This window comes from Heterocephalus glaber, unplaced genomic scaffold, assembly GCF_053883595.1.
Source record: "Heterocephalus glaber isolate CG9 unplaced genomic scaffold, H.glaber_assembly_v1.0 deba00001531, whole genome shotgun sequence".
Classification (NCBI taxonomy): domain Eukaryota; kingdom Metazoa; phylum Chordata; class Mammalia; order Rodentia; family Bathyergidae; genus Heterocephalus; species Heterocephalus glaber.
This window is the reverse complement of record NW_028258329.1, coordinates 6,449,283-6,461,861: the sequence shown is the minus strand read 5'-3', so window position 1 is coordinate 6,461,861 and position 12,579 is coordinate 6,449,283. Positions and strand designations below refer to the sequence as shown.

The 12,579-nt window shown below is 44.7% G+C and overlaps 1 protein-coding gene across 7 annotated transcripts in view; it reads right to left on the bottom strand.

The window, feature by feature from the left end:
- Nucleotides 1-12,579, bottom strand: part of Adamts17 (ADAM metallopeptidase with thrombospondin type 1 motif 17) — a 321,741-nt gene that overhangs the window by 296,200 nt on the left and 12,962 nt on the right. For 6 of the 7 annotated variants that reach the window (XR_015441655.1, XR_015441659.1, XR_015441658.1 and 3 more), the window contains exon 3: nt 10,577-10,742. Coding sequence is in view for 2 of the 7 variants with exons in the window: in XM_004852682.4 (XP_004852739.1) it covers nt 10,577-10,742 (166 nt within the window). In the remaining 5 variants the exon portion in view is untranslated. Of the gene's footprint in view, nt 1-10,576; nt 10,743-12,579 lie in introns of those variants that run through there. The other variant, XR_015441660.1, reaches the window with a different exon arrangement.

Here is a 12,579-nt window from a genome sequence, read left to right as displayed (position 1 = left end):
ACTGTGAGCAGCAGATAAACACTGATGAGTAGATGAATTACTGCCCTCGATGAGAAGGGATGTTTCAAGTTTAAGTATAGAGGTCTAAAAATAAAATAGACGCAGGTAGTTTTCAGAAAACTCACTCAACACACACCCAATCACTGAAAGCATAAAAGCACATAGGATATGATTTGTATTTGCGTAAAGATTCATGCAGATGCTGCCCCAGCCTGGCTTATGGCATTTCTTATTGCCTAGGGATCTGCCCAGAAAGCAGGGTCTCCAAGAGGGAGCACACAGGTGGGCCCCCCCAGGAGCGAGGGAGCTCCTCCCCAGGATGCCCTCCCTGTCGTGACCTGTCATCACCCAACCTGCATGGCTGCTCTGGTGGCAGCTCATGCCAACGACACACCTCCTGCAGCCCTTGACTCTGGCCTTTCCCCCTGGCGGCCTCTCTCACCGGGCTACACAACAGCAGCCCATGCATCTGGAAGCTGAGAGCCACTGGACAAGACTCCAGTGCCTCACCATGACTTCGCATCTGGAATGTGCCCCAAGGACTCCCATGTTAAAGGCCAGATCCCCAGGGTGGGGCTGGTGGGAGGTGGTGGAACCACTGGGGATGTGGGCTGGAAAGGGACTGTGGGGTCCCAGCCCACACAACACTCATTATCCATGAGGTGAGTGGTTCTGCTCTGCCACAAGGTCCCACCATGATGTGCGGCCTTACCACAGGCTCAAAGGCAATGGGGCCAATCAATCATAGACTAAAACTTCGAAAACCGTGAGCCAGATAAACCTATACTAAGTTGGTTATCTCAGGTATTTGTTATAACAATGCAAGGAGCTACCACAGAGGCAGAGCTCTGGGAAGCTTCCATGCTCATTTCATCTAATCCAAGCCTGTTACCAGTAGCAACACACACACACACACACACACACACACACACACACACACACACACACCTTCCACTGGATTTTCCTCTGGATTCCATGGATTTTCTTCTTCCCTGTCTCTCTCTCCTGCTTCCTGTGACCTCTCTCAGCCCCACCTGCACCCAAGTCCACATTTCAGGCTTGGATGTCAGTGAATCCACTCTATGGACCTTTTTCACTGAGAGATGATAACTTTATATTTCAATAATACTATCTCCGGTGGATATCAGTGATACTTATGCTTGATATAAGCATGTTGGCATTAGCTCTTGTAACTCCCAGAACGCTGGTGAAGTAAAAGTTCTAAGAAAAGTATTTCCTCTCTTCTATAGATGAGGAAACACAGGAATAAGAGAAACTAGCTGACAGCACCTCGTGTGCTAGAAGCAGTCAGAGCTCCCAAGGCAGCCTAGGCCTCTCCACCGCTGTGTCCTCTGCCAGCTGCACAGATGGCAGTGAGCAGTGTCCACTTCACAATATCCAACAAGATCCAGTTCCACACAGTCATAAAGTCTCAGGGAACAATAACAGCAAGAATAATGATTTTACAGAGTGATATAATTCAGTTTTAATTTTATTCTTCCCCAAGGGTTATTTACAAGCATCTTCCACCTGCCCAAATACCTCTGGAGAAAATCCAAAGGATTTCCTCAGTCATTTGTTTGAAAAGGAAACAAACATAAGATCAAGAGACTTGGGTGAACACGTGGTTCATATAAACCAACAGCAGGATTGGAGATTCTCCTCAAAGCTTGTGAAAATTAAACTTGGAAGGCAACAGCAAATGCAAAAATGATCACTTGAACATGCAAAAATGAGCATGTGCCATGCAAAAGCTGCCCAGGAGCTTTTCTAAGAAGATGCTGAAATCCAAGCAATATCCACCTGGGGACTTCCAAAACATTCCTGGCTTCAAGAGGTGGGAGGTCTGCGGGACCCCCGGTCACCTACGAAAGATCCTCACTTAAATCTCAGTTTCCATGAGCACCTACTCCATCCGGGCAGGCTACAGACACACATCAGAATCACTGTAGGGCCACACTAGGACAGCATACCTGAGAAACACTCTCCCTGGTGCCTGAGGGCTGTCCCCATGTGCAAGAGAACAAATTCATATTCGTATGATGCATAAACCATTGAGTATTTTCTACAGCCCGTACTGAGAAAGGACACAGCATTTGTACTTCAGGTCAACAAAACAATGAGTGACTTTGGTGACTGAGGTGTGCGTGTGCTCTTCCTTCGGTGGTACTATGACAAGGCTACCTTTGGCATCCCTCTGCCACGGGTGCTTTGCAGGGCCCAGGATGGAAGTTGTCACTGCACAGCTGCCATTCTGGTTTTCGTGCCTTAGACCTGAGCTCTCAGAAGGACTGCACTGGGCCAGGGCCTGCCCTTGAGATCAGGGGCAGGGGCTGAAGCTGTGAGAGCACAGCAGGACAGGGGAGGCCTTGCCTGCCTGGGAAAGGTCCAGTGGGATGTCTGAGAAGCTGGAAGGCACCCCATAGAAGGGCAGGATGCTGAATCTGGGCCCCATGCATCATAGCTCTCCCAGGAGGCCCTACCATCACAGATGACACAGACATGCTGGAGCCCCTCAACGCATCCTTGGCACTTGGACAATGTGCTTTTCAGCAGCAAGCAGAAAGCTAGGAGGACTGAGGAGCTGTTCTGAGGGCCCTGCACTTACTTATAAGGCTCAGAGTCATTTGCACCACATGAAAGAGAAGTAACTTCCTTCATGACTGAGGTGAGGAATCAGGTAAATCTCACTTTTGAATGATGAGATTGTATGATGTTGCTTATATACTTGAGTCTAGGGGAGTTAAACAGTTACAGTGAGTAGACTCTTCATGAATAATTCATGGATATACTCAGATAACTACAAAGACTCAAATACAAAATGTAACGCACCCCCATCCTCAAAGTGTTCTAATACCTTCTATGGTCTAAATATTTGTGTCCTCCCCAAACCGAATTCATCCACTGAAACTTTACCCCTAGTGGGATGGTATTAGGAGGTGGGGACCTTTGAGAGGTGATTATGTCAACAGGGTGAATTCTTCATGAGTGGGATTAGAGTCCTTACAAAAGAGGCCCCAGTGTGCTCCCTTGGCCCTTACATCACGTGAAGACACAGCAGGAAGGGCTAATGATGAGGAGCAGGCCCTCACCAGACACCAAATCTGCCTGTACCTTGATCTTGTGTGGCCCAGCCTCCAGGACTGTGAGAAATTTCTGTTGTTTATAAGCCACCTGGTTTATAGCATTTTGTTATAGCAACCCAACTGTGCTAAGGCAATACCTTCACCAAATGCAAAATAAGGAGAGGGAAATCTCCAGGGACTAGAAATACAGAGAGATTTCATACCTCAGACAGTACATGAGGGTCTGCAGCATCAACAATCTAGCAGCTAAGAGACCCAAATATTGGTCGAATAAGGTGAGGGGCCACTGTTAGCTGCATGGAGATGATCAGTGAGAAAACATCCGAGATAGAAGGATCAGCAACCTCAAGAAATTCAGAAGGGGGAATCATTTGAAAAAGACTTCCAATAATTGTGCTAAAAACACAAAAACTGACAAAGGATAGGAAAAATGACACTGAATGAAAAGGACAGCATGAACACGAAAGATAGAACTAGAAAAAATTGAACTCTATTACATCACTGGATGATCTCTATGTGGAACAGACTGCAGCCAATGATAAAATAACTGAACTCAGACTTCAGCTACCACTCAAAATACAAATTTCGTAGCCAGTTTGAGTTCAACACAACTAAGTTCTAGCTCAGTGCTTTTCAGAGGGAAAGAATCCAGAGTCTCTGCAGTATTTTATTTACAATACCCAGAAAATAATCCAGAATTACTTGGCAGAGGAAGAACTAGGAAGATGTGATCATTTTTTTAAAAAAGGCAGTCAGGGGCCGGGGATTTAGCTCAGTGGTTTCGCCGCCTGCTGTGTAAGCGCAAGGACCTGAGTTCGATCCCCAGTATCAAAAAGAAAAAGGCAGTCAGGAGAGGCCAAACCCCAAAATGACCCAGGTGTTAGGCTGCCTGAGAAGACCATGAAACCAACTGTTATCACCCTGCTCAAGGACTTAAAAGGAAAATGTGCTCATGATGGATGAAATACAGGAAATCCCAGCAGAGATGAGTGAAATGTAAAAAAGAACCAAATGGAAATATTGCATGGGTCACATTCTCCAATCACCGTGCATAGAATTATAAATCATTTTTTAAATGGCAAAGTAACCTATGTGCTGAAAAACTATATTCAAATCTATAGCACAATGAAAAACGTAACAATACATTGTGCCAGGCATTATTGTGCTCACATACGTAAAATTTACCTCATCATTCACGTAACTGTACAGAGTGCACTTCTCATCACTCTTTTTTAAGTAAATAAACTGAAGCACTTTAAAAGGGTTAAATAAATCACACATAGTGGCTCAAACTGATAGGTGGTGAAAGCAGTACTGTAAATTCAGTAAACCTCTCTGAATTCTCAACCACTACATTGTAGTGCCTCTCTAGGAAAAAAAAACTGTTATAAAAATTGGAGAACACTGAAAACTGGAAATATTAATGTCAACATTCATACGCCATAAAGGTGTGCTTTTAAGGAAATGCATAGCCTTAAACATATAAATTAAAAATGAAGAAAGAAAAGAAGTCAGGGAAAAGAACAATAGGACTAAATGTGGAGAACATTTAAAAAATAATAATAAAGATTAAAAGTAAAGATATGGTGGCATGTGCCTGGACAGTAGTCCCAGCTACTTGGGAGCCTAGGCAGACAGATCCTTGAGCCAGAAGTTCGGAGACCAGTCTAGGCAACATAGCGGGATCCAACCGAAAAATAATAATCACAACAACAAAAAAACATAGAAAAATGAAACAAATAGAAGCAAAACAGAACAAAAACAAATGGAAAATAAGGAAGGAAATGGAAAACAAAAAGCAGTGGGAAGAAAAATAAACCAAAGCTAGTTATTTGAAAAAATTAATAAAATAGGCAAACCTCAACAGTAAAAAATGAAAGAACTAGATTTGTATTTATTAACATGGATAAACCTGGAAAACTGTTGTAATAAGTGCAGGATGAAACCATTTATGTAAATATAAAAACAGAAATGCAATATACAATTTATGACTGTATGTAAAAAGCATGAAAATACGGATAGGAGGATTCACACCAGCTTCATTACGGGGGTGAACAGTCAGTCATAGCCATAAATATGAATTTCTCTTAAAACAAGAAGAAAAGTTCAGAAGCAACTATGACCTGATATGAAGGCTGAGTAGGTGGGTTTCTATGTTTCGTTTTGTGGGCTGACGTCCCACAGCTAACAGTAACTTTACACCTGTACATCTGTTTACCTCCTTGCTATCTATCTCCCCGGCCAAACGGTACATTTCCCATAGACCGGGACCATCCTATGACATGTGCACCCTGTACAGCGTGCCCAGGATCCAGAGGGTGAGAGGGGAAGTTTAAGCATCTGACCTGTACAGATAACTTCCAGTCCAGACATGCCAAGGTTCCTCGATTCCATTGTGGATTTACTCACGAGGCAAGAATGGCAGAAGCATGCATGATAATGAGAGCCTCCAGCCCTGTGCTCAGAGCTCTGAAGGGCCCCTTTCTCTCCCAATTAATTGAGAACAAGGCATGGAAGTAGTCCCTTTGGTAATGCAGAATGGATATACAAGGATGAATTATAACCACAAGAGCTGCAACAATAGCTAAGACTTATTAGCAGTAAAACGGGAAGTACATGCTGTCTTATTAACACAAAACTCTATGCAGTAGGTGACATTGTTCCACGGCAACAAGCTCAGAGAGGCTCGGTCCTTTCTAACTGGCCTGAGGTGACCCAGCTCCTCAAATGCTCAAGAATAACACTGGGAAGATATGACCAGCCAACCACATTGCCTACCCTTAGAGACGGCCCATTTATAATTTCCTCCAAATTTCTTTTCACCTTCTACGCATATGTGAGAGTTCCCGTGACCATGGTCCCCAGTGAGGCCAGAAGTGGTACCACAGCCCTCACATACAGTCCTCAGTAGTGGCCCAGAGAAGCACACAAGACGAGTGTCATCTGCTCAGCATGACAGATGAAAAATCAGAAGCTGGTATGGCCTTGTGTCCTGTTCCCAAATCCATGCATCCAACCCCCCATCAGTGGAATGCAGAGGTTTTCTAGAAGTAATTCAGTTAAAATGAGGTCACAAGGGTGGGCTCTAGTCCAATGGGACTGGTGTCCCCATAAGTGGAGATTTGGACATGGAGACAGACACAGGAAGCCGCACGGAGAGGACCGCCATGTACACACCAAGGAAAGGCCCAGAACAGACACTCCCTTGCTACCTCACAAGGAAGCAATGCTGCCAATGCCTTGATCTTAGGCTCTGTATAGCTTGTTCTTTACACTTATTGGAGAGCTAAGGTCTCAAAGAAGTTTAGAGGAACCGAGAGCTGTACAAGACCAGCAGCCATATTCGCCGCTGGGCACAGGAGAAATGAGGAACTAATTGTCCTCCCATAGTGGTGGGCTGGATGATGGATTACACCTAGAGTGCAGGAGGCATAGCTCTACCCCACCAGACTCACCAAGCTTACCTGCCTTTTTGTCACCTTGAGAGGCAGGAGCGGACTCAGCTGTCACGCAGAGAAAGCACTGGAGAGAAGCTGAGCTTGGTAGACCCTTTCCTGATGTCCAGGGTCCTGCTTCACTCTCAATTCACATGTCCCACTTTACTCTTCACATGTCAGTGACATCCCCAATATTTCACTAGTTTGATTTCTGTCATTTCCAACCTGATGAATCTTAGCTGACATAAAGCCCAAGTCCTCACCAATTATGTATTTCCAAGTATAAGTATATGATCACACATGCAAATTTTGGCACAAATTATCAATACCCAGTTTGTGAAGAATCATGGTATCTTCCGAATACTTGCTAAAATGACCTCTGTCATGCTATAAATGATCCACACGATACTACAAAACAACAATTTTTAAAACCAATCACAACAGAATTTAAACCATAAAGTAGACATCAATATTTCACAGGCACCACTGTTTTGAACATATTCATGTTCCACTGAACTCAGTGCCACATCAAATGTTTTAGGATTCCTATTCTGAAGATGCCTTATGGCGAATTAGTCTTGTCTCACCCTATTCCTCCATTAGCCATATAGGACATCCAGCACAGTAGAAGAGATCGACATTCAAACTGGTACCCAAAGCCATGTAAATGGTGGCAGAACATTCTAAATTGAATCTAAATGAAGAAGATTTTAAAAAAAGCATAGAAGATAGACAAAAAGTTCTCATGTCAAAATAACCACTTAAAACTCAAGGAACTTTTCAGCATTTCCAAAGTACCATTTTGTGTTACTGAGAATAGCCGAAAAACTTTCAAAAACTCACGCTCTCACCCCCCACCCCCCAAAGAAGTTTACAGGCTCCATAATTTCATAACAAGTTCCAACCTGGAGTTTTATGAATCAGTTTATAAGGTCCTAAAAATAAGGAGCTAAAAGGAAATCATATCAGCCTGTCCCCTTACCAGGAGCCTCCAAAGTCTTCCCAAAATGCAAGGCCAGTGGTACCCAAGGAAGGAAGCGATTCCTTCCAAGCAGCTTTCACTGTCAGTCCTCCCAGCCCTGCCCAGAGGTGCAACACCAGACATCCAGCGGCTCACCTGGTTCAACTCTCAGGTAAGTAAACAGTGTTCTGTGGAGGAAAGAGAGTCATCAGATTCCTCCTTGGCTACGTGAGCCAGGGAGGCCACTCTGAGGCTACTCTGTCCCAAGTTAGGGTAACACAAGGTCAACAGCGGGACACACTGAAACATACAGCCAGAAAGAACATGTTCCCATGGGAAATTGTGGACTAATCCAATTAAGCTTTCTAGGGAACATCAAGAGTGTATGTTGCTGGTGTCCCAGAAATTCAATTTCCCCTATTTCTAAACAAACAAAATTTGAAAGCTAACCCAAACTAGATAGGACCTGAGTATTTATTTAGCTAAGCCTATTAAAAGGTCCAGTATCTTTCTCAACATAGCAACAAAGTTTACTGAGTATTTCATGCAAAGCAAAAAAGGACCAAAAGAAAAATATAGACCTTTCTTGGGTGCCTGTGTTCCTCCACAGTATGGAAGCTAAACTTTGTACACCCGTAATAATGACACACAGCACACCAGCACCTCCCCGCAAGTCAATGTGAGATTTGGAGGCAGAAAAGGAGAGATTATTTTTGAGACAAAGCGAGAAATTTCCCTACAGCCCTGCATGGCTGCTCTTGTTTCAACTTAGTTTCCATCACATTCATCCCACCCTGATGTTGTTCATTTTATTTCCCTCATTGAAGGCTACACGGTCTATCAATAAAGTGCCCCCAAACTAATCTAAGGTACAAAGATGCAAACACAAGCATCATTTGTCATTTTGTCAGCAGTTCTCGTTATCCCTTCCCTAACCAGGATGGAAGCAGGTCACTAGACAAACATTCCATTATCTCGTCGTCAAGCGCACACGGTTTCTGGTCACGGCCTTGCAGCTGATGAGCGCTGGCTCAAGCCAGGAGCAAAAACAAAGTGCATGCGCCCTTGGTTCACCATGCAGCCCTACTTTCGGTTCTCACCTGAGAAAATCCACTTCCCACAGCCCACAGGTGCTACTGCTCATGTTCAGTATGTCTGTCGAGGTTTCCAACACCAGCCGCCCATCACAACCATCTGGAAATCGGATGCCCAGTTGTGTCCCTGACCAATAAAAGGGGTCTGTGCAATGGAGAGGGAGCTGGGCACAAGTAGTTGTTAAAGGCTCCCCACACCTAAGAACCACTGCCTTCCAGGGATCTTGGTACCTCTGAAGCAATGCGTTCAGGTTGGCTGCAGAAAACACACAGAGGAGTGGCTAGCAGTCATTTATTGTAAAACAAATTTTTGAAAAAATATGATCCCGAGACTGACCTAGATAAGGTAAACAGCCAGTGTTTAAAATAACACACTGAGGGGCCAGGGATTTAGCTCAGCGGTTTCATCGCCTGCTGCACAAGCCCAAGGACCTGAGTTCGATCCCCGATACCAAAAAAATAAAATAAAATAAAAACACACTGACAGCAAGCCAACACTCACAACAAACCATCCAACTTACCCAAACTCCAGCTTCTTGTTAAAGGGTAACTTTTAGTTATTAGCAAGTTTATGCCACAGGCTGTGTTTTTAATCGCTGGCAATTTTACGCCACTCCCTATGGCTCCCACTTTTGCAATGGTGCACAAAGGAACAGAGAAAAACCCAAAAGGCTGGTAGAATTCTCTCTCCATTTGTGACTCAAAGCTCCCCTGCGGCTTTAGAGCAGGTCTTCTGGACCCAGCACGGTCACCTCCAAATACCCCCTACCACATGAGATCAGGAAGGGCAGAGTGGGCTGCAAGAGAAGCTTACAAATTTCAAAGTCTTTCTGCAGTGGAGTCATATCAATGTATTTCTAAGGCCAATGGAATATTAACCCAAGACCTTGCATTTTCACACGAAGATAACTTTCAACTACAAAAGCCTAACTTCCGAAGGTCAGCTGTGGTGTCCCACGATCTCCAGGCAGAGATGCCAGGCATAGCCTATAGGTTATCTGTTAAAGGGGACAGCCGCAGGCAGACTGCTGGTGACACAGCACCATGAAACGTTCTTAAACACCTGACAGACAACCCACAGGCTGACCAAATACAGGCATAAAATCTAAGAGCCCAAGATTCTCGCCTGAAGCTCTGCATCAGAATCACCTGACACCCAGTCACACCCCAGACCAGTGAGATGAGGGTGATCAGGCACAGCCAAGCCCATGGCATTTTCTAAAGCAGTGGTCCTCACAGCTTCACAAGCACCAGAATCTGCAGGAGGAATGTGAAGCTACAAGGACTGCACCACCCCAGGGTTCCCATGCTGCAGGTCTGGCAAGGTGAGAACATGTCCTCCTCCCTCATTCCCAGGGAATGCTGGTACTGCTGGCCCAGGGGCCACACTTTGAGAACCACTGCTTCATCAGTCCGCCAGGCAACTCTGATTCATGCAGACAGGACTGAGAACCACTATGCTAGAGGAACAGGTGAGCTCCAGCCAGGGCATCAGGAGGGAATCCTCATCCCAGCTCTGCTACCAACCTGGGGCTTGGCAACAAATAAGGTAAATTTTTTCAGGTCTCAATGCTCCTGAAATACAAAATTGAGACACTGTGTGAACCAGATCCTGGGACCCTTGCAGAAATAAAATGACAACTTTTTCAATGGCATTTCACATGAAATGTGTTTAGAAAAGGAAATGGTACAAGGAGCAAAATAACAGCTTTAAAATACAGTCACATCCAAGTAACTACATCTCAGCCAACAATGGACCACACATGCAAGAGTGGTCCTATAGACTGTATCACCTTGTCACTTCGTGACATCCTAAGTATATTCCATGATGTTCGCACAAGGATAAAATCACCTAAGGAAACTTTTCACCCTTCCAGTGACACATGACTGTACAGGGGAAGGCACATCCTTGTGCATATCCCTTCAGTGCACTTGGGGCCACAGCAAAGGGCCAGCTGTGCCTGTGCCCCACCTAGTCATCCTGTGGCCCAGACTCACCTGTCAGTACCTTGCAGAGCTGCCCAGGGACCTGGGTCTTGGCAGACGGGCTGGGTTTCAGAGACCATTTGCGCCTGATCAGGTGCTCTCGTCCACTAAACGGGCCTCCAGAGTTGTTGAGGGGCTGAATCTGCACCTGCTCCTGCCCAAGCTGGATGATGCCCACCTGCCCAGAAAGGAGAGGCAAAAGGGACATCAATCATGCAATTCTTCCAGCCCTGAGGACTATATTGACCTGATTCAAGCTGACACAGAGCGCCTCTACTTTCTCCAAGCCTCCTGCAGGCAAATCAGATCAACCCCCAAGATCTCCCTCAACCTTTAGTCCCCAAGACACAGGGTGAGGCCATACTTAGTGCTCCAAGCAGTTTGCAAGGTTTCTATTGCACTAGAAATTTCGGCAAGAGAGACAGCTGGCAACACTTCGGCACCAGGAGAGAGCCGCCTCCAGTGGCTAGGAGGAGGTGAGCCTTCTGGGCCTCCATACCACCGCCCCCGGTGCCAACGAGCAGAGCCACCCCCAGTGCTGAGGAGGAGCCTTCCAGGCTGCCCTACCACTGGCCCCAGCACTGAGGAGCAGAGCCGCCCCCAGCACGGAGCGGGTGAGCCTTCTGGGCCGATGTACCACTGCCCCCAGGGCCAAAGAGGTGAGCCTCGTGGGTGCCAGCAGCACACACTCCCTCCCTCCGGCCCCAATGAAGTAAGAAGACACGCAAACAACTCTCAAAAGCAGACTTCCAAATCACTTAAGCAACCTCAAAGGAAAACAAGATGAAACAATCTGATACTCAGCCACCTGGACTCCCTGAACTGGAAACAAAAGAGGATCTAGAAAACATTAAATAAGACATAATTTCTCAGGTAACAGCAGATTGTGCCCATAGTGCAAGACATGATTAATAAATCTAAAGAGGACACAGATTAAAAAAGTTGAGAAGCTGAGGAACATGACGGAATCCCAACACAGGAAACAAATGGAATCCATAAAACAGATAATAACAGATTTCCAGGAGATTAAAAAGTCCATTGAAAGTTTATGCAGCAGAACGAACCAATGTGAGGACAGAATTTCAGATATAGAAGATAAGATTGCAATTAGTGACCAGGAAAAAAAAATTTCTTTAAAATAGTAAGGGACCATGTGAAATCAATCCAGCAGCTGCTAGACAAAGCAAAGAAGAATAACATAAGACTGATCTTAGTCAATGAAGAAACAGGAGAGAGTGCAGATTACATAAAAAAAAAAAAAAACTGTTCAGAGAAGTGATGGCAGAAAACTTCCCAAGCAGGGGAAAAGAACTTGACATACAGATAAGTGAGTCATATATGACTCCAACAAGCCTTGATCAAAAAAAAAAAAATCCACACATAGGGATATAATTGTTAAGATTCCAGAAACCCAACAGAAGAACAAAATTCTACAAGCAGTTAGAGAAAAGAAACAAGTCACATACAAAGGTAAGCCATCAGAATCACAGCAGACTTCTCAATGCAAACCCTCAAGGAGAGAAGAGCTTGGAATGACGTATTTCAAGCCCTAAAGGAAAACAGCCTCCAACTCAGATGGATGTACCCTGAAAAACTATCTTTCAAAATTCATGGAGAAATAAGATACTTTCATGACAAAAAGCACCTTAGGAACTTCATGAATACCAAACCAGCACTCCAAAAAATTTTAGACAATATCCTAGGAAAAAATGAGGATCACAACCCCAGGAAGCCCAGTAGAATCAATCCACTGGGTATGACAAGAAATTAAATGCAAAGGGGGAGAATCCAACAAAAAGAAAAAGTCATGACAATGATAAGTCAATACATATCAGTTATAGCCATCAACGTTAATGGTCTCAATTCAACAATCAAAAGAAAGAGATTGGCAGAATGGGTCAAGAAGCAAGATCCAACAATATGCTGCATACAAGAAACACACTTAATTCAAAAACAAACTCATAGACCGAAAGTTAGAGGGTGGAAAACAATATTCTATGCAACAGGAACCCAAA